At 37.5% G+C, this 22,219-nt stretch overlaps 4 protein-coding genes across 6 annotated transcripts; 1 reads left to right on the top strand and 3 right to left on the bottom strand.

Annotated features, from left to right (window-relative positions):
• Nucleotides 1-3,220: 3,220 nt before the first annotated feature.
• On the bottom strand, nucleotides 3,221-8,174 carry LOC147542413 (meiosis chromosome segregation family protein). Its single transcript, XM_086673582.1, has 6 exons — nucleotides 7,371-8,174; nucleotides 5,500-6,956; nucleotides 5,117-5,368; nucleotides 4,835-4,915; nucleotides 4,034-4,498; nucleotides 3,221-3,441 (listed from the first exon to the last, which is right to left on the bottom strand). Exons 2-6 carry the CDS (start codon nucleotides 6,688-6,690, stop codon nucleotides 3,385-3,387), a joined length of 2,046 nt encoding a protein of 681 aa, XP_086529708.1. The 5' UTR covers nucleotides 6,691-6,956; nucleotides 7,371-8,174; the 3' UTR covers nucleotides 3,221-3,384.
• A 1,375-nt stretch (nucleotides 8,175-9,549) lies between these two features.
• Nucleotides 9,550-15,603, bottom strand: LOC147542414 (uncharacterized protein At2g33490-like). 2 transcript variants are annotated; one of them, XR_015239786.1, is made up of 11 exons: nucleotides 15,160-15,567; nucleotides 14,198-14,270; nucleotides 13,842-13,916; nucleotides 13,706-13,767; nucleotides 13,524-13,592; nucleotides 13,243-13,271; nucleotides 12,585-12,792; nucleotides 12,277-12,501; nucleotides 12,040-12,096; nucleotides 10,782-11,946; nucleotides 9,550-10,279 (listed from the first exon to the last, which is right to left on the bottom strand). XR_015239786.1 is itself a non-coding variant. In XM_086673583.1 (11 exons), exons 1-10 carry the CDS (start codon nucleotides 15,268-15,270, stop codon nucleotides 10,804-10,806), a joined length of 1,890 nt encoding a protein of 629 aa, XP_086529709.1. In that variant the 5' UTR covers nucleotides 15,271-15,603; the 3' UTR covers nucleotides 9,550-10,279; nucleotides 10,782-10,803. The 2 variants fall into 2 exon arrangements, 1 of the variants encoding a protein (XP_086529709.1); XM_086673583.1 differs by having other exon boundaries at nucleotides 10,782-11,784; nucleotides 15,160-15,603.
• A 945-nt stretch (nucleotides 15,604-16,548) lies between these two features.
• Nucleotides 16,549-21,211, top strand: LOC147542415 (uncharacterized). Of its 2 annotated transcripts, none has more exons than XM_086634574.1 (10): nucleotides 16,549-16,709; nucleotides 16,971-17,125; nucleotides 17,212-17,387; nucleotides 17,807-17,871; nucleotides 18,052-18,153; nucleotides 18,304-18,459; nucleotides 18,554-18,673; nucleotides 18,901-19,027; nucleotides 19,115-19,294; nucleotides 19,701-21,211. In XM_086634574.1, the coding sequence occupies exons 2-9, from the start codon at nucleotides 17,013-17,015 to the stop codon at nucleotides 19,216-19,218; spliced, it is 963 nt and encodes a 320-aa protein (XP_086490700.1). In that variant the 5' UTR covers nucleotides 16,549-16,709; nucleotides 16,971-17,012; the 3' UTR covers nucleotides 19,219-19,294; nucleotides 19,701-21,211. The 2 variants fall into 2 exon arrangements, with proteins under 2 accessions (XP_086490700.1, XP_086490701.1); XM_086634575.1 differs by having other exon boundaries at nucleotides 16,598-16,709; nucleotides 17,813-17,871.
• On the bottom strand, nucleotides 19,518-20,854 carry LOC147542416 (uncharacterized). The gene is made up of 3 exons (XM_086634576.1): nucleotides 20,383-20,854; nucleotides 20,197-20,261; nucleotides 19,518-19,866 (listed from the first exon to the last, which is right to left on the bottom strand). Exons 1-3 carry the CDS (start codon nucleotides 20,852-20,854, stop codon nucleotides 19,690-19,692), a joined length of 714 nt encoding a protein of 237 aa, XP_086490702.1. The 3' UTR covers nucleotides 19,518-19,689.
• Nucleotides 21,212-22,219: the final 1,008 nt, after the last annotated feature.

Raw genomic sequence — 22,219 nt, forward strand, 5'->3', positions numbered from 1 at the left:
AGAAACTGAAAGACCCTCGGCTCGAGAGGTCAAGAACTTTGTTTCTGATCATAAGGTCAAGGGTTCGAGGCATTCTGAGTTCTGGCTCCCTTAAAAGTCTATCGACTCATACAAAGAAACAAACAAGAGAGATTATAAGCGAAGGGTTAGATCAAGCTGGTTTACATGAACAACAGGAGAAACTTCAGAAGTACTAGTACTAACATGAGAAAGAAGACTAGGAAGTGATGATGGTATAGAGTTGTTAATGGGGAGTGAGTGAGAAGGAGGAGGAGGGAGAAGCCAGTCATACTGTTGCTGAAGAAAGGGTAAACCATCATTATCTTCCTCACAACCACCATTACTACTACTAGTAGTAGTGAAGTTTACAACTTCAAGCTTTCTAGACTTAGCGGCGGCATAGTTTCTTCGAAGAGTGGCTCGTTCTCGTTTATGAGCATTTTGATGACCACCCAGAGCTTGAGATGTATAGAACTTTCTTGAGCAGTAAAGGCATGGGAACATTCTAGAATCTAACATTAACCCTCCTGTAGTCAACGAAGACGACGACGACGATATTGTTGATTTTCTCATGTTTGTTTCCTTAAAAAAATCATAAAAACCACTTGACTCCTCCATTGAATGAAAAATACCCACATCAACAACAACACACAGATTTTAAGTTATAGAAAGAGAGCTCAGAGAGAGGGGAAGAGAGATGTGAAGTTTTAATGGAAGATGATGGATGGAGTTAGATTGAAAGGAAGATAACGTTTGGGGGGTATTAAAAGAAGTTTTTAGGTAACAGAGTTTTCACTAATATGATTGGTTTAGTGTGAAATGACATGAATACCCCTATGCATTAGGATTGGTTAGAATGAGGAAAGATAATGATATGATATGATAACTCTTTTTCTTCTTCGATTGGTTTAAGGATGTTTTATAAAACAAATCAATGTTTGATGCTTCAGAGTGACATGATTAAGAGACTGAGAGACCCTCTCTCTCTCTCTCTTGTGTGACATAAGCTAACGCAATTGATATATTTATTTATTAGTTTTGATTTTGAAATGACAAGTTAGTGAGTTAGATCTTTCCATCTAATCCACATTATTTTCCTTGGAGAGCGTCCGTAAGCGCCCCAAAATTTACTCTTGCACCACTTCCCTCTTCGCTCTTGGGCGGGGACAATTCGAGATATTCAGACAAACTTAATTTGTAGATTTCAGACTGCTAAATCCGAAGTCCACGAGAGCTCTAAGAAAGGGATGGACTAAGAGGAAAATGAAGGAGCGCCTTTAGAGACACTCTTTTTCTTATTGTTATTGGGAAAGGAAATGAAAAGAACAATTGACCTGAGCTGAAAATCTATGTAGATCCCAATATAGACGAGATTTTCCTTATTTTTACTGAAGTAGCTCTCTTGAAAGGTCAGTTTTCATAAATTATGTCTTTTAGACATTCAGAGCGATGGAGTAGATTAATATATGTGAATACTTGCAAACAATAATATATGAAAGTCTGTAATTGTGTGAATACTTGCAAACAATAATATATATATGAACAATAACGAATTTTATTGAAGACATACACTTGTGGACCTATGCAGTAAACAACATTTTATGTAGACCAATAGTTTATTTTCATCCCTAATGGACTTTGGACCCAACAACTCATGATAATGTTGATACATGTATCTTCAAATAATCATATCTTAATATGATTCTATAAAAAAAAACGTGGTTTTCTCTTTGAGGGGAGGTTAGTATGGTCAATCTGATGTTAGTATAGAGGGCTATTTGAGAAATAACCTATAGAAAAATAGATTATCAATGTAGGGATGTGAAATCTTCAACAAAAAAAAAAAATGTAGGGATGTGAAAAGAGGATGTTGGTTTTGAAATGAAGTGAGGATTCTTGTATGATGGTTGTAAGGCAAAGAGCAATATTCTGTGTTTATTATTTTTATCTGAGTATTTTGTTGTATATAGTGTAAAGGAGTGATACCATATGCCCTGCTGGCATTAAGAGCAGGGAGAATGATTAGTGGGGGAACTAGTAGGGAGGGGATTAGAAATGATGTTGCACCAATCATAGTTCCTCTGTAAGAGAAGAGAAAGGGGTTTCCTTTCACTTATTATGGTTGATTGAAAGAATTGAGAATGAAAGAGGGAAACATATTCTGTGGTATTAATTAAAGAGTAAAAGAAAAATAATGGTAGAAATGGAAATGAATACGGAAAAGTGAAAACTACTACCAGAGACCATTTTGACATGACCTTCTTTTCTCATATCATCATCATATGTACCGCCCAATTCATATCCCTCATAATAATAAACTAGGCTGTCTTTAATAAATAAAACTAGCATCCCTTGCCTGGCCTCTCTGACTATTCTTGAGTTGATGTTCCACTCTAGAGAGAGAAATTTACATAGAGATAGAGATATATAGAGAGAGAGAGTGTGTGTGTTGCTCGACAATCAAGAAAGTAGATTTAAGGATCCTAATACTACCTACCTGGCTACCTAGTAACATACAAAACCTTGTGATAATAAAACTGAAGTGGAAATAAAAAAGTGAGGTACTTGTTTCCCTTAGCTCTCTCCCTTACCTTCCCTTTTAGCATTTTAACATGCAATTTCACTCAATGTTTTCTTGTCAAGCCTCCCTCCTCCTCTCACTACCCTACCCTTCCCTACCCCTCTCCCTCTCTCACTTTTCTTTCATCTTGTTCCTTTAAAAAAAAATCCTTAATTTAGACTGCAATTTCTTTATTTTTCTCAAACAGGATTTTTGAATTGAAATTATGAATCAAAATTTTGGACTATAACATTTGTTGTCCACGGTTTTGAGCAGAATTTCATCCTAGACAGTAAATTAGCTCTTCGTCTTCACCAAAACATATGGAGAAAAAAGGCTAAGATTCTCAACTAGAACACCCGTAAGAGAAGTTTTACTAGCGTCCCTTTCGAGGAGCTCTAAACGCATCCTCCTCGAGGCAAATTCGTTTTGTAACATTTTCTTCCCCGCAAACTTACCGGAAAATCACACTTCTCCCATCTTAGAAAAATGAAGATTATTTTAGTTTTCTTCCTCTTTCTTAATCTTTCTTAAAGAATATTGGGAGATTAGGAATGGGATTTCCATTAGAAAGCTCTTTTTCAAGGGATGGTACCTTATCCAAGTTTGAGCTTATTAATCTTTTAAGGTGCCTTTTATGCAAATTATTACCTTCCCAGATGAGCAAAGTTTTATTGAAGTTTTCATTGATAATGGAAATTTTTACAGGTTGAAGTCCCCCTTTTAGGAAAGACAGAAGGTAAACTGTAAATGTTTGTATTTACAAAGCAAAACCAACACTTTCAGGAAGAAAGATATTTTATTATCGACTCCGCTTGTGTCTGTCAGTCGCATATATTGAAGTATTTTGGATCTGCCGGATAGTGGTACTCCGTATTCAACTGCAATAACATCAAGAACCCTCATAAGAAAATAATACGAAACACATTATATATACATATGCATATTTATCAATATATAAAAGCATTTGATTTTGATTGTGTGACCGGTTGAGATACCACTCTGGAAGAGCTAGAAGTCTAACCTTGTGTCAAGACCTAGGGGCTAAGGACAGTCTCAGGTAAGACAGTAACTATGGGGCTTAGGCATCCCAAAAGGTAAAGCAGGAACGTACAAAGGTTTCTTCAGGCCGCGAGGAGATTGGCCCTCAAGTGCGAAGGCAGAAGGGAGCTTGACTGCAAGACCCACCCGTCGAGCATGAACGGTAGTCAGCCTTAGTGATCCAACTGCGCTGAGTGGAAGGGTCGCCGTTCAACAAAATGAAAGTTACTCTAGGGATAACAGGCTGATGTTCGCCACAAGTTCACATTGACGGGTGTGTCTCTTTCAGATAATGTAAATGAAGGCAAGTTTTGTCAAAAACTTGGTACCAAGGATCCTATATTAATCTAATAAAGGACTATATAAGCAAAAGCGGAACCTTTTCCCAAAAATTAAAGAACAGTGAAGTGGTTAATGAAGTAAATGAAATACCTTTCCTTCATCAGCATCCGAATGTCGCTGGGGGAAAACAACCCTCAGATCATTATATAAGAAGAAACGTCGCTCACCTCCAATGTCCAGACTACTTGTTTCTGGGTTTGAAAGAGGATCTGATTTGCACCTTTGGAAAGACTTCGAGCTTTTCTTCAACTCACACAGAAAACGAAGATGAAGAGCATAACGAAGAACACCATTTGATTTCTTCTCTATTTCTTTGATATCACCACTATATACGCACCTCATACAATGGGAATTTTCATTTCTTGTAACTTTAGAGCTTTGATTTGTTGATGTCTCGGGTTGTAACAAGTCAACTACTCCATTAGGACTGGTGACTTCCCCACTAGGCTGATGGCATTGCTTTGATACCGAAGTCAACTTGGGGTCGCTTTTAACATCAAGATCTCTACTTCCACTTTTAGAAGAGGCTAGAGTAACCTTTTGCCTTAAGAACGTCTTCATATGAACATGATGCAACAAGGACAAGAATACCAAAAGTCAGAACTCAAATTCCGCACAATTAGTTAAGAGTTTGATATGGCAATCGATAATACGTGATAAAAGTAAGAAATAGTAAAAAAAGAAAAGGATGCTCTATTTCTTTGATGAGAAAAAAAGAAAAATCTGAACGCAGTTTTTAGGAGCATGCTAACTATTAGCCAAGGTTGTATTTTAAGACAAGTAGATCTTTAGATGTTCTTATTATAAAAAAGCGGAATACAAGATTTTGCTTCATTTACTACCATTACAGAAAATTTTAACATTTCATCTAGAAAATTTATCCTGGCATACCTTGGTCCCAGCTGGCATGTCACTCAAATCATATTTGCAGAAGAATGTGTGAACAGGTGTCTTCTCTGGGTTGCTGAGAACCTGTGAACAAAATCATAGTTTCTCAGGAAGGCGAAATAATAATGTACCAAACAGATGATAGCTCGAAAGAGACAAGATTCTCCACCCAAACTTGGAAATAGAAACGTGCAATTCAAGACAAGATTTAAGGGTATATAAACACAGGGGTTATCGATAATTTCCACATGTAACTTAATGAGCCAAACAAATTTGAGTTAGTACCAGTTGTATTCGCCCTTTCATTGGTATGCGCAAGCGGGTTTTTGCTGCTCCTGAATCGTTGTTGCTGAGGCTTCGTTTCAACTTTGATCCTTTTAACTTGTTTGATGGTGAATTTCCAGCAAGATCAATGGATGCATAATATAGCAAGTAACTATCTCCATGCACACTGGTTACTGAGAAGGGAAGTTTTTGAGATGGGGGTGAGAAAGTTCCTCCAGTAACATTAAGAATAGCAAGAAACCCATCGATACTCTGCACAGCAAGAAATCAAATGGGAGAGTAAACACTAAAGAGTAGCATGAGATGACTGCAAACAAATCTCAGACTGTTATACTAAGAGTTGAAAAAACAATCAATGAATCAGATCAAAGATGAGTTCTTACCTGATTGACTGTGCCAGAGGAAAACCGACCAGATAAAAGTGACTCTTCAAATGAACCAACCAATGATCTCCTAACACTAAGACTTCTAATTAATTTCATGGACTGTGGAGTAGGGGCTGACTCAGGAGTTCGACGCCGACCAACATTAAAATGGCTTTCAGGAGTGCATGGACAAATATCTCTATGCACATTGATATCTTCTAATGGTTCACCCTGCATCCTGAGCTCAACTTCTTCTTGAAAAAGTAAAATACCCGATACAATTCCATCAAGTGAATCCCCTATATCCTTTGAGGATATGAATTTGCAATTTGCTCTTGTCCTCAGGTCCCGACATATTCTTTCAGTTTTCATTCTATCATGGAATTTTCTGCCTAGAGGAGACAGAGAGAGAGGAGGAGAGCTCACCTTTCTTGGAGTTATGGCAATGGCTCCAGTTTGAGTTCTTACTTTAATCTCTCTATATGAATCAGGTGATGGTAAAGATGAACAATGTCCGTGCGGTAAGGCATCCGTGTTTTCAAACAACGGGCCATCAGTAAGGAAATTAGGGTCTGTGGGCCATATCGGGGAGCTAGTACTTCCGATATTAGCTTTCTTATGATCTTGTGACACAGATATCTTAAATTTATCACTAAAACTACTAGGATCAAACTTACAATCACCCCCAATTTTGTCTAATGGATCACCGTTAAAGTTATTTGGACAAAGCATACCATTCAGAGGGGACAACAAGCGTTTTCGCACTAACGGCAAGTGTGACTCAGTTTCGCTATTACTAGTGCTGACTGAAGTAGATGAGCCAACATTACTCTGTACTCTTATCTCTCCTCCATTACCGAAGATATCAGTTTCATCTGATTCAAAACCTACAATTCTTGATACAGGACTAAAACTTTTCCTCCCAACTTTAGGAGCTGACCAACAATTGTTATCCTTATAACCAGTCCACAATAGAGAAACACCAGACCCATCACCTGAAGAACTTTTATACTTAGAGAGAACGTCAAGGTCCTTCTCGACCTCTGTGCTGGTCTTACTTTGGAAATCTCCTACTGAAGAACATCGAGAATCTACTGTCATTCTACTACTCAGGCCATCAAATTGAGGCAGTGTCTGCACAAATGTGCTCATAGAAGGGGTCGTAACTTCATCACCAACTTTGGTCGAAGCAACTTGAGGTAAACCCATCTTTAAGATCTTTAAAAACTATCGAGGTTTCTAATGCTCTCGTTCTCTAATCTCGTAATCTTACCTAATTGACTAATTTCTCCTACGAATTGAGTTCCGAAAATTGAACTTGTCAACAATTAACCAAATGCATATAAGACTATCATCAAACATCTACCAAAGGTACCCCAATTTCAACTACCCTTCCTTCTAATCTTCTGGCCATCATACCAGCAAACAATTTGATACTGAAGATTCATGGCTGCTTAAGAAATCAATCCACGTAGCTGAAAGAGAGAAAACAAAGACACCCATTACTCAATTCAACTGTGAATGAAGAATAACAACATGAATCATCAACAACCCATATTCCTTAATGAACTCATTAATCATCTTTTCTAAATGAAACTAAACAGAATTAGTTAGATTACTAGTATTTTAATTGGGAAAGTAGTTCATGTTTTAGCAGATTAAGATAAGCAATCAATCTGAACAAAATTTATTAATAACCCAATCATCTAATCATCAATTTAAACCAAAATTCAGAAGGGATTAAGATTATATCAAAACGATTAATAAAAGGAAAATTCAATCAACCATCATCATCAAACTTCTAAAACCAGAATAACAAAAGAGAGAAATATGACCTACCCAAAATCACAAAAAAAAAAAAAAAAAGAGAGAGAAATCATAAGACTTACCAGTAGCTACTCCGATCATTCATTGATGAATGGTTCAATGGGGAGGATGAAGATGATAATGATGTTGTTTTGGTATTTGAGCGGTTCTTCTCTCTCCTCTCGTATTATTAGTATTTCCTTCTCTCTCTAAAATAAAAGTGGGGTTTTTTTTTTTATAAGAGAGAGTTAAAAAAAGAGAACCTTACCTTCTTCTCTTTCTTACCCACAAAACCTATTCTCTTCACCACTCAAACCAGACTTTTATGGCAGAATTTGTATTTGATGATGAAAGTTGAAAACCACAATCCACATGCACCTCTCTCTCTCTCTCTCTAGCTTAGCACACAATTCTATAGGATTCAATTGTGGGAAAGACAAAAATGTCCTCAAACTTGGGGAGAAAGTCATGGTAATTCTCTTTCACTTTCACATTTTTAATTAGTAAGAAAGAAGATTTGCAATCTTAGTGTTCAAGATTTTCCTCTTTCATATGATTTTGGTGACTTAGAGCAAGTGCAAGGTGCTTGGGTTGGGATACCCACACCTTGGGCACTCGAACTCGAGAGCCCCAGGGCTCGACTCTCAGGTGGGGTTGTGGGGCTCCCAACCCCTAAATCAGGTAGTTGAGAACTTCAACTCTCAAATCAGGTCGTTCGGAGCCCCAACCAATAATTTCATGGTTAAAAATTGAAGCACAAACCCCATACATAGTACAAATAGATTGGGGAGTTTCCGTGAGAGCATGACATTGAAGTTGAAAAAAATCGGAGATTTTCAAATTCAAGAACCCCTAAAATTTAGAGCCCGAATCTTTATATTGGACTTGCTCTTAGATTTTAGAATGGACAATAGATAAACACCAAGTAGTGAAGCAAAAGACTCAAAACTCATTAGTGTAGGGACTCACTTTTTTTTTGTTGTTGAATGCTAAGGACTTAGTTCAACAAAAAAGAGAATGCTAAGGACTCACTTGTAACCTATACAAGTACACCACTAACTAAAAGTTGTAATAAGGTGTTGACAGTCATTTGCTTTAAAATTAACCAAAAATGAATAAAAATATTATATGGTAGTTATACACTTGTGTCTATCTTTATGTTATATCCATAATATATGATGTGATTTACACAAAAAAGTAAATAAAGATAGCATGATGGGAGAGTGAAAATGTTACAAGTGCCAGTGGTAAGAGGTGAAGATGGGGAATGTGGAGGGTGAGGATGGTTAGTATGATAGAGGTTCACAATCACATGCTCCACCCATCACCCACCCTTTCTTTACCCAGTCAATTACATCCACTTGCTGCCTCTCTATCTCTACCACCAAACAATATTTACATCTCATTTAGGGAGTTAAGGTTGATTTTGAGTTTTACTATGTGATTTTAAGTTAGACATCATTGACGACGCGGACCAGCCTTTCTAGATTGCTAACGATATTATTTGTTTTGGCATACTCAAATCTTTTAAATTAAGGACCTCATTACGGGAAGGTGTTTGACCTCTTCCGTGTCACCACCAATATAGAACTACTTTACAATAATTTCTTAGTTATAAAATAAGAACATTTATAAAATCTTATAAATATTAGTATTTGGGAAGAAGGACGAGGAATTTTTTTGGAAATAGAAGATAATTTTTTGCTGCATGCATTCTGAGCACCGGCTAATTTGTTTAGAATCTCAAGTAAAAGATAAAGATTATCTTTCATTAGAAGTCAAATTCAACACATCCCAAAATAGTCAAATTATGGTAACCATCAAGCTAATCACTAGATTTAAAATACTTTTGAGCTCTTTTTTATTAATACCCTAGGTGAGTTTGACATGTTGTATGATATTAAGGCTGCTACCCAATTTTTTTTATAGATTTTTAGGCAAATGACTTATTGTGAGTAAGTTAATTAAATGATTTAGTTAAATTAACACTCATAGTTTTCGTCTACGTTTCTCCATGCTAATAAAAGAAAGAGAGAAGAGTTGTCAAGGTAACATCGACCATGCCAACAACCCTCGACTGGAGTAACCAAATCCTAGTGTGATTAACCTTTTCGTTAGGAGTTGGAGGCACTTGGGTTTCAGACTCTCTAAAATATATTTTGACTTCGGAAAGAAAAAGAAAAAACAGACATCAAAGTTGACCTAGAGTTTGCCCATATTGATGAGTTCAAGAGAAAAAAAAAAGACTGAAGGGACAAAAAATAAACAATCAAAATCAAAATGAGAATTAAAGAAAGAAGAGCAAAGAGGAGAAATCACACATTAAGAAATAAATTAGTAAGAAATAAATTACACACATACATATACAAGATTTTGTAACTGAGCTTCACTTCTAAAAAAAACTTTTCAAGAGCAATGGTAGACTGAAACTCTCCTTCCTCGTGGCGGCTGACAAACGATTAACAGAAGCATTGCCACCACCAGAGCCACCAACAACCCCATTAGAGTTCCACCCATGGATTCGTCCGAATCCGAGCAACAAAACTTTCCCATCTCTGCACTTAGTCTACTTCAAAATGAACCAAAAGTGACCTTTATTCCACCTTAGTAATAGGAACAAGGAAATGAAAGGCTGAAAGCTTAGGAATGCTTCTAAACTTCTATCCACAATCAATCAGTACTAGTAAAAACACCAACAAATGAACTAGACTTTGCCACCTCAATCTCACAGGCCAAACCTTCACTTTCAGCTTGGTTGTTTGCCTGTTGCTGTCTCATTCCACTCCCCTATAAATGATATATATATATATATATAGTTCTCATAATGCACAAGAACCATATTTACATTGGGTATGGATGGACCCACAACAAAGAAGATAAAGAAGACATATTTTCTCCTACCTACTTGTGACTTGTGAGCTTGGAAATTACATATTTGATAGTTAGTCTCCGTCGAATGTGGTATAAGAGTAACTTCAGTTCAATCCAACATCTGCACCAAACAGGGAAACTATTAGCCCTTCCCTAAAACAGAAGCAAATGATGATAATGGTGATAATTTTACCAAAGAGATTATTACTTCAGAGACAAAAGACATTATCTATTGGTATTAAAGGATCGGGGTGTTTGTCTAAGACGCCCAAACACAGATGGTTTAGTCCCAAATCGCTCGGGAGAGGGTTCGGAGCTTGGGCTATTGGTGCATGCAAGCTTAGTAAGTGTTGAGGTCTTTTGGGTGGGTTTGTGGAGCCTTCGCAAGAACAAAACCTCGTACAAGTTGGGCTTGGGCCTGGGTGTCAAAAGCGGAAAGAAATATCGATAATTGTTAAGGCTTGGAACATTACTAACAAAATATCAAAAGAATTAAAGGAGCACATGATAAAGAACTACACGAACGGGGCCTAAAGTTAGTTCGACTTAATAAATGATGTACCATAATGCATCATAGTTAAACATCAAAATCACCTAAAGAATAATGAGAGGTTCTTAAATACCTTTATTTTTTCCAGCTTGGGGCTAAGATGCTGGCTTCTTGGATACAAGAGAACTAGGAGTCAAAGGAGATGAGACAGTTTCTTCTACTTTATCTTTATTCCAAGGAGTTTCCAAAAGTTTGGACACGTATAAAGCCGTAGCTCTCTGACCTCTTGAAGGTATCGAGAAGCTTCGAGGGAGAGATAAAGGAGATGCGGCTAATGGAGATGCTGCATTTGATGTCCTCAGAGGTACTGTGTTTGTATAAGAGAGTTCAGGAGTTCTGATCAAGGGAGCAGAATGACCAACTAAAGGTGCATTTCTGATGGTGGATGAACTGATAATGGGGGGTCTAGGGAGTTCGTGAAGCTCACTTCTTTTTGGCGAAGATAAAGGAGGTGAAACACTAGGAGATATTTTACCAGGCAAAGATGAAGATACCGGGACACGTGAAAGCAGCGCACGACCAAGCTGTGGAGGTTCTAACGAGGATATGAGACCACTAGAAGATAAGGTTGGTTTTCCCGACCATGCTGTACTTGTTATAGGACCAGAGTAAGCATACATTTTCATCTTCGTAGCATCAGCAGTATAAGGGTCGAGTAGTGGCACTGAGAATCCTTCAAGTGAAGGAGGGGGTTTCCAAGCACTGTTTATGTTGCTTTCTTTAAGTACCGACTGTGCCATTAAATTATTTAGTCCCCTCAATTTATCATCTCTTGAATCTTTTTCATGTTTTTTTGTATCCAGAGCCGATAAATGCCACAAATTGGGAGTGGCACTCAAGCTCGTACTCCTTCCCCGTGAAACGGTATTACCAGATCCTGCGGTTTTTGAACTCTTAGCATCAAGAGGTGTGGGTAGGACATATGTATGGAACTTCTGCGAAGATGATGGCTTGAGTTGCCTTATCCTTTCAGCTATATCAAGCTTCTTCGTTGAAAAAATCGGAGCCGAATGACTTCCTTGCCTAGGTTCCGGACTGAATGTTTGAAGATCCAGATAGCTTCTATCAAGGTTTTCCTGAAAATATATCTGCAGTTAAAGGGCCGCATTTTTTATAGGTTCCGGTTTTAGATCCTTACGTCATAGAATCGGAACCGATAGGAACTCAAACCGTGACTTTTAATAGGTTCCGCTTCTGGGTAGTGAGATACCCGAACCGAAACCGACCCATTGACACCCCTGACATTGGGTAGATCACATCAAGTAGACATGTATAAGTAAATATTTGACAAACTGGTAACTAAAAGATATGAGTCATGCCAGGGTATTTACCTCTGTGAGTTCAGCTGTTTTTGGCACTTGGGAAACAGAATGATCCACATGGTCTAGCTGCAGGACAAAATCTCTGTATCAGCCGACATGGTAAAAATGCATATGAAGGTTGCTGCAGCGAAGTCATGGAGCTAGAAAATTTAATGTGAAAGAAATATTTTTGAAACATGAACTATTGTACCTTCTTAGGTGAGGAAATGTAAAAGAAAAATAAGAAGCTCATCGTTAGTACATCACCTCCATTGGCATCGAAACATCTAGCTTATAGTCATTTTGTCCATTGTCAAAATTCAGCTCATTGTCATGGGCGTCAGAATCACGGCAGTCGTCATCATAACCATCCTCTACATCGTCGTCCTCAAGACCACTAAATTGGTAATCGATATGTTGATGTTCAGTTACCGATCTTACATGTGGATCAACTGCTTCAAGAGATCGTAATCCTTTGCGAAAGAAATTCAACTGCCCGAACAAAGAAAATGTAAAAGAAAGCATATCAATAATACTTGTCAAACTATAGGCAACTAGAATATTTTAGAAATAACCTGAGCAGCATGGTGCCTAGCTGCCTGTGTTAGAAGACTCCGAGTCCGCCCTTGCTTCAATGATTTCAAACGGAAAATGAACAAAGTTGCTTCCTCGTCATATTCATCGTGAGCTGTTTGCAATTGCTGAGAAGAAAATGTTTCGCCCTTAGATGTTTTGGACTTCCCTTTTTCCTTATATGCAGCCCTCATGTATTCACATAAATTTCTGAAACAGAGATATTAAATAGTGAATTTTATTCACATGAAGGAAAAAGGTGAAAGTTGTCAGTCTGGTCTATGGGTCTTTACTTTCCCCGAAGTGGTTATGGGCCTATCTCATCCCAAAAGCTAATTCAAGAGGTGAGGCTTTCCATTACCCCTCCCACAGCGAATATGGGACTAACACCAACGATCTCTCCCTTCACACATTGGGCCTGGATGACTATCTTCGTCCTCCACAGGGGACCTAAGATTTTGGTTAAACCTGGGCTCTGATACTATTTGTGGGTATGGTCCAGGGCCCTACTTGCCCCAAAGTGGTCTTTGGGCGTATCTCGTCCCAAAAACTAGCTCAAGAGGCGAGGCTTTCCCTCACACATTTCTCAAGTGACCAACATCCCCTCCCACAACCATGCGGAACTGACACCAACAAAAGCTAAATGTAGGAAATGATAACCTTTTTTCGTCACATTGCCGCTTCATCTCCTGCATCAGCAAAGACAATAACATTACTCACATTCCTATCTGATAATTGGTACATAAAAATGGTGTTATATCTATGATAATGTGACTACAGATTACTTGAGTTTAGGTTAAGAATGCCTATTCCACTCAGCTTATGCGTCGATAAGAACACAATAACAAACAAAAAACTTCCTAATCGAACTTTAGAAATAACATCAAAGGAGCCCAGTCTTTTATGAATCTTGCACATGGAACAGAGACCCAGAAACAAACCTCCACTGTCAGTAGCTCATTGAGAAGAGACTCCGATGGCGTTGTGATTGTCTGGAAAATATGAGACCGCTGAAATATGCAAAACTATAAATCATGAACATGCTAAAACAAAGGTTTTAATTTCAAAATGTTGGCTGGCCAGTAATGTTCATTAATGTACAAGCTTGGCAAAGAGAACTTACATAGCTATCCACGAATTTCCGAAGTTCAAATTGCACTTTTCCCAGCATTAAGAGAACTCTACCTGCATTATGGAATTCATGATAAGGCTTTAAGACAGAATCAGAATGAAACAGAATAGGATCTGAATTCACTCACCACTTTCTCCATCATTATTAAGTGTGGTTTTTTCAAGCAGACATGTACCCATTTCTCGCAATGACTCGGAGAACTCTGAAAAAAGATGGAGTTCAATCAGGGCATTCTGAAATTACACATACTTGTCACACATAGCAAATTTATAATGGTACAGAAATGAACTTAATTAAAGTTTGTTAGCTTTCTTTCCCGTCATCACCTATCTTATCCACTTATCAACTCAACGTTCTTTCATATGTAGTTACTTTATGCTTCTTCTTTTTTCACTTGTTTAACAAATATACTTATGTACATGCGTTATCACATATTTCGAAACACGGAATATGGAAGGAGTTTATTTATAAATTCATGATTACCATATGCACTGTTTGCTGTGGCAGCAGCTGCAGAAAGTAAGCTATCGTAACAATCTCTCATGTCGTGCATGTCCTACAAAAAGCAAAACCAGGTTGAGTTGAAAAATGAAAATCGGGTTTCCTGGCTCTGAAGGCAATATACAATCAAGATACTTTAAGGTGAAGACAAGCTAAGATTGTTTCATAGTCTCAAGTTGAAAGAGTTATAGTAGGATGTGTCAGAGATACTTAGAATATCTGTTTCTATAGTAGTTATAAGGCGTTTTTGTGAGAAAGAGTCCCTCATGGGCAAAGTGTACTCCCATAACCACTAATACAATATCTACCCATTTAGGTCCTCTCGGCTCATTGCAACTTAGTTTTGAGTTGGATGGCCCAAACTTAGTATTGAAAGTGTCTTGAATATGGGTTGATATTTAACCCGAAAAGCGACCCGTTTACTTATGTTTGTCGGCCATAGTCTTATATAAGGTGGTTCATCAATGTAAGGGGCATATCCTATTTTTCGGTTTGGAGAAAGAATTGTGGAGGCGGCGTGCTCTGGTTTTGATAAGCAACATATACTAAAATCCTTGAGATATCTTTGTAATCTGGTTCTTCATACATAGTGAAAATCATCGCACCATGGTTCGTCGTGGAGTAGGTCTCACCAACAGAACGTAACATGATACCATAGCTAGTCGCAAGTGGCTCGCTTGCTCCACGACACCCGAAATGATAAAAAGGGCATGGGTTAGGCTCAAAAGAGCGCGCCACGCACGATCATGCGTGTGAGAATAGTCCCACATAGGCAAAATGTCATAAACAAGACTATAATATGGAGGTCCTTCACTAATCCCCAATTGGCTTTGAGTTGCCAATCCCTTTCATTCAATAAATGTTTAAATTCATAAATTTTTCGATGATGGAATAAAAGCAGTTTAAGGAAATTGAAGAGAGAAGGAAGAAGAAAATGAGAGTACCTTAGATGCCTGAGCAAGCTCATCAATCTGTGTGAATGAATGAAATTCTCTCTTGTCCTTCACGTCGTGCCGATGAAGTGCCCCTTTCAGTTTCTTCAAAGATGATTTCATGGTTTTCTAAGAAACCCAAAACCAAAATATCTCTCTCTCTCTTCCACAAATCAATTGGGGAAGGAAAATTTCATAAAATTTATAACATTGAGACCAATGAGGAAGAAGAAGAAGATGTGAAGTCAAAATTGATTTTTTTTTTTTCAACTCCTAAACGAGGGAGAGGGAAAGATATATGAATAGGAAAAGGAAAATGAAACAAACAATTATATAAATGAAAATTTAAGGAGAAGAGTTGCAGATTTTTTTTTTTCTTAATTTTGTTTCTTGTCTTTTTCTCTTTTTTGACTTTTTGGCATTTGTTGCTTAAATAGTTAAAATGTAAATAAAAGCAGTTATTTAAAAATATAAATAAAAATATTAAAGGTTTTTAATTCAAGGGTCAAAATGCTAAAAACAAATACTATGTTATAGCATTGTGGACATGAGTCTTATGGACTTTTAAAGCTGTGGTGTGATCTACAATTTGGGTCTGTTTAATTCCTTAACAAGAAATAACGCGAGAACACCCCACTTACATTATAGACATTATAGAATTGTACGGACCAACTTTTTGGACTGCTAGTGATTAGCATTGTAGGAATCCACAGTTTTAAATGTGTGATTACAAAGGTACCTAATGTCTTATAGAGAACACTATATTCTACTATTTGTCTCCAATTGATTTTGTGTGTTTTGATGTTGATAAGTGGATATTTCGATTGTCACACAGTAATGGTCGAGCTCCTGGTTGTTTAATCTCTCGGTTCCTGATTATTTGATGAAAGATTTATCTAGTCTAGATCGCTCGACTGAGATTTAACGATAGTTGAGCACCTCTCAGACAGGAGACACGTGCCTATGTATGAGAATTGAGACATGGAAGACAAGCCCATGTGATATCATTATGGTGTCAGTAAAGGTTTTCTGGTTCGGTCATGTTATCTCCGTACTTTTGTCTGTTATTTAGGCAAAATCGAGTTTTGAGGTCCTAAAAATCGCCGTTGTCAACCTCTCAACTCTCCTTTTAGAGTTGAGTTTAGGGGGAGACAGCTTAGATTCACCTTGTTCTTTGGTTCGAAGCTAAAATGTTGAGGAGACCTGGCCAACCTCCTAAACTTTTAGGTAAGACTTAGACGATGAAGCCTGACTCAGTCATTTCTTGGTCTATTCTATCGAGAGTTTACTCTCGTGTGATTGATTCATATTGTTTAAGTCAACGCACTAATTATCGACTGGTCAATGTGATGATAGTGCACAAAAGAACTTGACTTAATGACTTACAGAATGGTCTAGATCGTAGTCAAACTTTCAAACTTAAAGTGAGTTATTAAATCACAAATTTAGTTGGTGCCTGTTGGGGTTGGGTTGGGAGTTTTGACTTTTGAAACGTTAACTTGCCAAAAGGTTGACTTTGGACTATTCGTACCTGAATTAACGGTCTTTTAAATTTTATATTGGTATGCCTCAAACTTGTCGTTAATTTTGTTTACCATTTGATATTGAAAACTTCTAACTAATTAAAATTCTGAAATTTTTGATTCGATTTCAAATTCTTAGTAACAGATATAACGTCTATATTTTTCTCTCTCTCTCTCTGAATAGACCTAAAAATGATAAAAGTTAAAATGGTACAACAAGTGTTCGACGAAATGTCTCACTGACCTTTTCTTTTGTTTGAATTGGTTTGATTTCATTATGATTTGGGTTCTTTGCTTCAGTAATCACTCTTCAGGGTAATAAGAGTCTTGCTCTTTATCTATATGCTTGCTTTTCGCTTTGGACAAAGTCTCCCCATGAAGATTGATTGTTTCTCCCGGAAATTATATTGTTCTTTATCATCCCCCTTGTTTCCTATAACACTCCCTTCTCAAAGGTTTGGTTTTCTTCATCTTATCTCCAATTGAATATATTCAATTTTCGATCTTTCGGATGTTGACGGCTAAACTATGTTATTTTCAGGGAAACCCATTTTTGGTACATCATACCTGATGAAGTAAAAGATGATTCCTTGCTAAATCGATACAAGGAGTTGCTATCGCCTTCTGAGAAGAAAACAATTTCCCAGATGAAAGAAGATAAACTTAAAAAAGGAGCCCTGCTAGCTCGTGTTCTTGTGCGCACTACCCTTGCAAGATGTAGGATCAAATATCTTTGAGCTTTGCCTCATTTTTTTTGTTACTCTATCTTTCAATATGTCCACGACTCAATCAATATCAAGTTGATGGTCCATCTTATAAGAAAATATTTAGTAATTAGATGACTCGGAAACTAGTGGCTTTGCTAATTACTTTTGGTCTTACTTAGACGAAGTGATGATATTCATCTTGTCTGATACCATCAGTAACGTGCCAAGCGTTGGGTAGTTATCGATATTGTACCCGCTTTTGACACCGAAACTCAATTCTATGGATACAGGTTTTGTTCATGTCGAAGGCTCCACGAGCCCACCCAAAAGGCCTTGACATAAGCTTGAGCATGCACATATAACCCAGGCTCTAGAAGCTCTCTGAAGCTATATGGGATGGTTTCTGATAACTATCTTGGTTGTTGCTAGATACAGATACTCAAGTTAGTCCAAGTTTATTGAAGTTCAAGAAGAACCAATATGGGAAGCCAGAGGTCAGCTCATCTACTAATATCTTTTGATTGTAAACTAGAATCACATTTTTCATATATACTTTTTCTCCCTTTCAAAAAAGAAAACTATTCTTTGTAAAGAAAATCAATTACTTTCGTACTGACATTATTTGTTTTTTGATACTTGGTCATGGTGTTTGAAATTGAGTTGTAATTGAACAGGTAGAGCGGCAACAAGACGAAAAGTGGAATCTGCCATCTTTGCATTTCAACATCTCACATACATCATCCTTAATTGCCTGTGGTGTGACTTCATATGCGCCTGTACTCTCCACTCCCTGCTCGTTGGCAACCCAAATCTTCACTCTCAAACGTTATTTTTTTCTAAATTTGCTATCTCTAAGATAGTCATTGCCATCATTCATTCTTTCACCAAAACAATTTATTTGAAAGTATTTTCGTTTATGATCTTAGATTGGCATTGATGTCGAAGAGAAGCAGAGGAAGACAAGAAACAGTCCCTTGTCTTTTGCTCGGAGGTACTTCTCAACCCATGAAGTAGAGTACTTGCAGGCTATTACGGGGCCTGAAATTCAACAACATGAGTTTATCAGGTTATGGACACTAAAGGTAACATTCACCCGATTATTTTAATTCGTTATCCTAAATATGTAGTCTATACTTGGTTTTGTAGTTCGTAAACTGATGAAACTTCTATTACCAGGAAGCATATGTTAAAGCACTGGGGAGAGGATTCTCGGCTTCACCATTCAATACTTTTACCATCCAGTTTAGATGTAGAACTAAACCCGGCTCTCATGTTACCCAGGATTGTCGATCTGAGGTATGTCTCATGTATGCTTGCTCCAGACTTCCAACTAAATCGAAATCAATATTAATCTATTCTTCACCACCATAATTAGATTTGGTGATCTCCTATGCCATAATAAGCCAGAAAAAGAAGGATAACTCATCACATTTGCATAGTTTCTATCTGTTCACCAAGTCATTTACGTACTCTAATTTCCATTTTCGAGTTATGCTGATAACGAAATTACCATTATAATTTAGGATTTCGAAATAGTAGTAGAACCTAAAAATCACACGACGAGCGATACAATCGATTGGGAATTTCTGCTTTTTGAACTGGTGGGTTCTCATTATGCAGCCATTTGTGTCGGTAACAATAAAGAAACAGGTGAGATTCTAAGTTTTAATTCCATCTGGGAATTTTGAAATGCTCATTCTCTGATTGTCACTTTTTGTTTGTTTCTTGAATGTAAAGAAAATCAGCCACTGAAATTGAAAGTCTGGAGGACCATCCCATTTGTAGAAGATGAACGCGTTTCTGGAACAGATTCAGTTGTCGCTATCAGTGGTTTAATCTAGTTACTTGTAAAGTGCAATTATACATTGAACTGAGGTTTTGTCAGTAAATCGAAAACAGAAAATTTGAGCATAAGAGGTAAAAACTCTTGATATCATCTTCTTTTGGCTTCCTTTGTTCTCTAAAAATAATGCATTGAAAAATACTATTGGATAGTCTTTACATATGGAATCAGTGGATCTCTTTCACCTCGGCTTACCCTCTAAAATGAAGATTCGAAACTTCCTTACAGTAGTAATTTTAAGTGAAACCAACTCGAAAAACTCAGACATTTTTTTTATCAGTAAGTGCAAGTTTCATATTTGTTTGGTCTGATCAGTAAAACCAGCTTCATTTATATTGAGATGAAAATTTTACATTATCCATCTCCATCTGAATATTAAAAATAGTAAAACAATCAACTGTTCTTTAAAGAAGTAAGCAGAAGAAGAAGAAGAGCAAGTCTGAAATGAGTAATCTTTATTATGTTCTTCTCATGCTGCAGATACTTTTGCATTCAATATTTGTGAATGTTCATGTGAAGTTGCACAAGATGGTATGTAGCACGACTTTACGTTCAGAAAATTCTTTACTGCAACTTGCCCACCCCTCGGTAACCCTCTTCGGAATCTCCTCTTTCCCCCTTTTTTCACTGATCCGGTTATTGATTCCTGTTAAAGACCAAGATAAGAAGAGAGAGAATATAATCTCAAATCATATTTTATGACCAGAAAAGTCTGGGTTGACAAAGCGCCCGTAGGGCGCGGTAGATTAGGCGCGCTAACGAGTAACGCCATCATGAGTACATGATGAGCTATAGCATGTAGTGTGCCTTAATATGAGTCACGGTTGAGCACATCTCAGTAGTGCGTGCATGTCGGGGTCGTGCATACACCAAACAAGCATGCATGGCGTTATCCATTTTCATACCATCCAACATTACACGGAGACCTGTAATTTGCATGTTCTTGACCAAGAGTAATGAGTAGTGTTATACGAACCTCGCTTGATGTACTGCTCTCCTTTCGTCGTGACTTAATTTCCTTTTTTTCTCCATCATGTGCATCTGGATATTATATATGAGAGTTTCAGTTAATCTGTCAGAGTTTATCTATCTGTCTATATATATAGCTAATCGTAGAGAATCAAGATTGGAAATGGTAGATTATTTTCGAGTATTTGGTTACCGTCATCCTTGCAGGAATCACCAGAGTCGAGCGAATTATCAACTGAAGCGACATAATATTCTCTGAAACTAGGAGAACCAGGGGCCAATTCAGGCCCATCTACATCATCTTCATAGTTATAACCATCTTCTTCCTCTTTCGTTTCATCCTTATGATCCCGCTTCTCTATTTTCTCCACCTCTGTCCTTTTCTCCTCATTTACAGATACATCCTTTACCAACTTTGCATCTACCTCTCCTTTATTTTCCGACACAGACACACTCTTTCGAGGGTTATCTTGCGGAGAATCAGGAGGAGAATGTTCATCACCGTCCTCACGAACAAAAGGAAGAAGTTGTTTTCTTGAAGGAGTATTGGTCGATATTGTTCGACTTCTTCGTGTCATCTCTTCAATCCTTCGACGAATTGTACGACTTCCTTGTTGTCCTTCACCTTCCTCACTTGTGTCTGACTTTGAAACCCCACAACCCATTGCTTAACACAAGGAGGATAAAGTGGTGGTGGTGGAGGAGGAGGTGGTGGTGGAGAAGGGAGGAAGAGGAGGAGGAGAATTCAGGGCAAAGAGAAGAAAGGGTAGGATTTAGAATTAAAACAAGGGGTGAGAAGGAAATGACAACCAGAGGGAGGTGTCGTTAATGATGATTAGAATAAAGATTGAAGGGATAAACGAAGGTTTCGGATGATTAATTAACAAATTAACAACCTAACATTTGTATTTTCCTGTTTTTTTTTAGTTTAAGAACATTCTATCTGGCCGTTATTTTTAGGCTCTAATGTTTACCTTCTAATTTGACTCTTAATTGGTTCTAATTCATATAAATTTGAGCAATCCTGTGGCTAGAAAATTGCCTCGAGATTAGTATAATGATTTGAAGGCTAAGATGATTTGATGAACATTTCTGAAGGTGGTGTTCACGTTTGAAAAATAAGAAAGTGGCAACCACGATCAAAGGTTTCCACCACTTTTTCTATTGTCATTCGTCCTATAAGATATTAAAATAAAGACTAACACGGGCACGTATTTTTTTGTGTGATATATAGGACTACACTGAGTATAATCATGTCGTTATTCGCCGTGTTTTTATTTTGTGTTATTTACGTCACTTGACTTGATTAATTTACTATGACAAAATAAGTGTTGTACACAAACCATTTGTTTAAAATTTATGTCAACACCTTGGTAGTCCAAGTGGATCCAAGGTGTTGACATAAACTCTAGAAAATCCTCGAGGTCCCAGGTACGAATTCCGGAAAAGGTGAAATCTTTGGTTATTTTTTTTTTTTTTTTTTTGAATCCAAGTGAAACCATTTCATTTCATAAGTGAAACCATTTCATTTCATAAGTGATACAAATCACAATCTTTGGTTATTTAAATTGAGATTATTAGGGTATAAATAATGTAATTGGGTTTTAGGCCATTGTCTAGTTGGGCTATAGGCCCGGTCTTGTTTGAATTTGAGTGTGCGGCTACACCCTTTCGCCTGGATCTGAGGGTACCCTCATTTCCAAACAAAACGTCCTGACAAAAAGCGCCTGGACACCCTCATTTCCAAACAAAACGTCCTGAAGAAAAGCGGCCTGCTGTCCAGATGGGTGGTGGTTAGGGGGAGCTTGACCGTGGTGGTGGAGGTTTGGTCGACGACAAAATTCCACCAAATATAAGGACAAAGATGTGGTGTGTTTAACTTTTTTTTTTTCTTTGAGAAATCAACCACGATCTACGTTAGTCGTTGTCAAACCTGAAACTTCTAGAAATTTTAGATTTTGTCAACACTATCAACCACTTGACGAACCGAGTGTTGACGGTGTGTTGTTTAATTTTGGGGTGGGATAAAA

The sequence above is a fragment of the Eschscholzia californica genome, unplaced genomic scaffold (assembly GCF_041429995.1).
Source record: "Eschscholzia californica isolate CP2 unplaced genomic scaffold, dmEscCali1.0.p SCAF_4, whole genome shotgun sequence".
Classification (NCBI taxonomy): Eukaryota; Viridiplantae; Streptophyta; class Magnoliopsida; order Ranunculales; family Papaveraceae; genus Eschscholzia; species Eschscholzia californica.

What these genes read in the sequence shown, in the direction of transcription:
- LOC147542414 (XM_086673583.1), bottom strand. Translation starts at nt 15,270, where the DNA reads ATGAAATCATCTTTGAAGAAACTGAAAGGGGCACTTCATCGGCACGAC. An exon ending in AGCTTGCTCAGGCATCTAAG is followed by an intron (nt 14,271 to 15,159) that starts GTACTCTCATTT and finishes TGCTTTTTGTAG; the next exon opens with GACATGCACGACATGAGAGA. An exon ending in CGGCAATGTGACGAAAAAAG is followed by an intron (nt 12,793 to 13,242) that starts GTTATCATTTCC and finishes TCTCTGTTTCAG; the next exon opens with AAATTTATGTGAATACATGA.
- LOC147542415 (XM_086634574.1), top strand. Translation starts at nt 17,013, where the DNA reads ATGCTTGCTTTTCGCTTTGGACAAAGTCTCCCCATGAAGATTGATTGT. An exon ending in ACCAATATGGGAAGCCAGAG is followed by an intron (nt 17,872 to 18,051) that starts GTCAGCTCATCT and finishes GTAATTGAACAG; the next exon opens with GTAGAGCGGCAACAAGACGA. An exon ending in CGGTAACAATAAAGAAACAG is followed by an intron (nt 19,028 to 19,114) that starts GTGAGATTCTAA and finishes TTGAATGTAAAG; the next exon opens with AAAATCAGCCACTGAAATTG.
- LOC147542413 (XM_086673582.1), bottom strand. Translation starts at nt 6,690, where the DNA reads ATGGGTTTACCTCAAGTTGCTTCGACCAAAGTTGGTGATGAAGTTACG. An exon ending in TGAAAGGGCGAATACAACTG is followed by an intron (nt 4,916 to 5,116) that starts GTACTAACTCAA and finishes TTTTGTTCACAG; the next exon opens with GTTCTCAGCAACCCAGAGAA. An exon ending in ACATGCCAGCTGGGACCAAG is followed by an intron (nt 4,499 to 4,834) that starts GTATGCCAGGAT and finishes GTTCATATGAAG; the next exon opens with ACGTTCTTAAGGCAAAAGGT.
- LOC147542416 (XM_086634576.1), bottom strand. Translation starts at nt 20,854, where the DNA reads ATGGGTTGTGGGGTTTCAAAGTCAGACACAAGTGAGGAAGGTGAAGGA. An exon ending in TGATTCCTGCAAGGATGACG is followed by an intron (nt 20,262 to 20,382) that starts GTAACCAAATAC and finishes TATAATATCCAG; the next exon opens with ATGCACATGATGGAGAAAAA. An exon ending in AGAGCAGTACATCAAGCGAG is followed by an intron (nt 19,867 to 20,196) that starts GTTCGTATAACA and finishes GGTCTTTAACAG; the next exon opens with GAATCAATAACCGGATCAGT.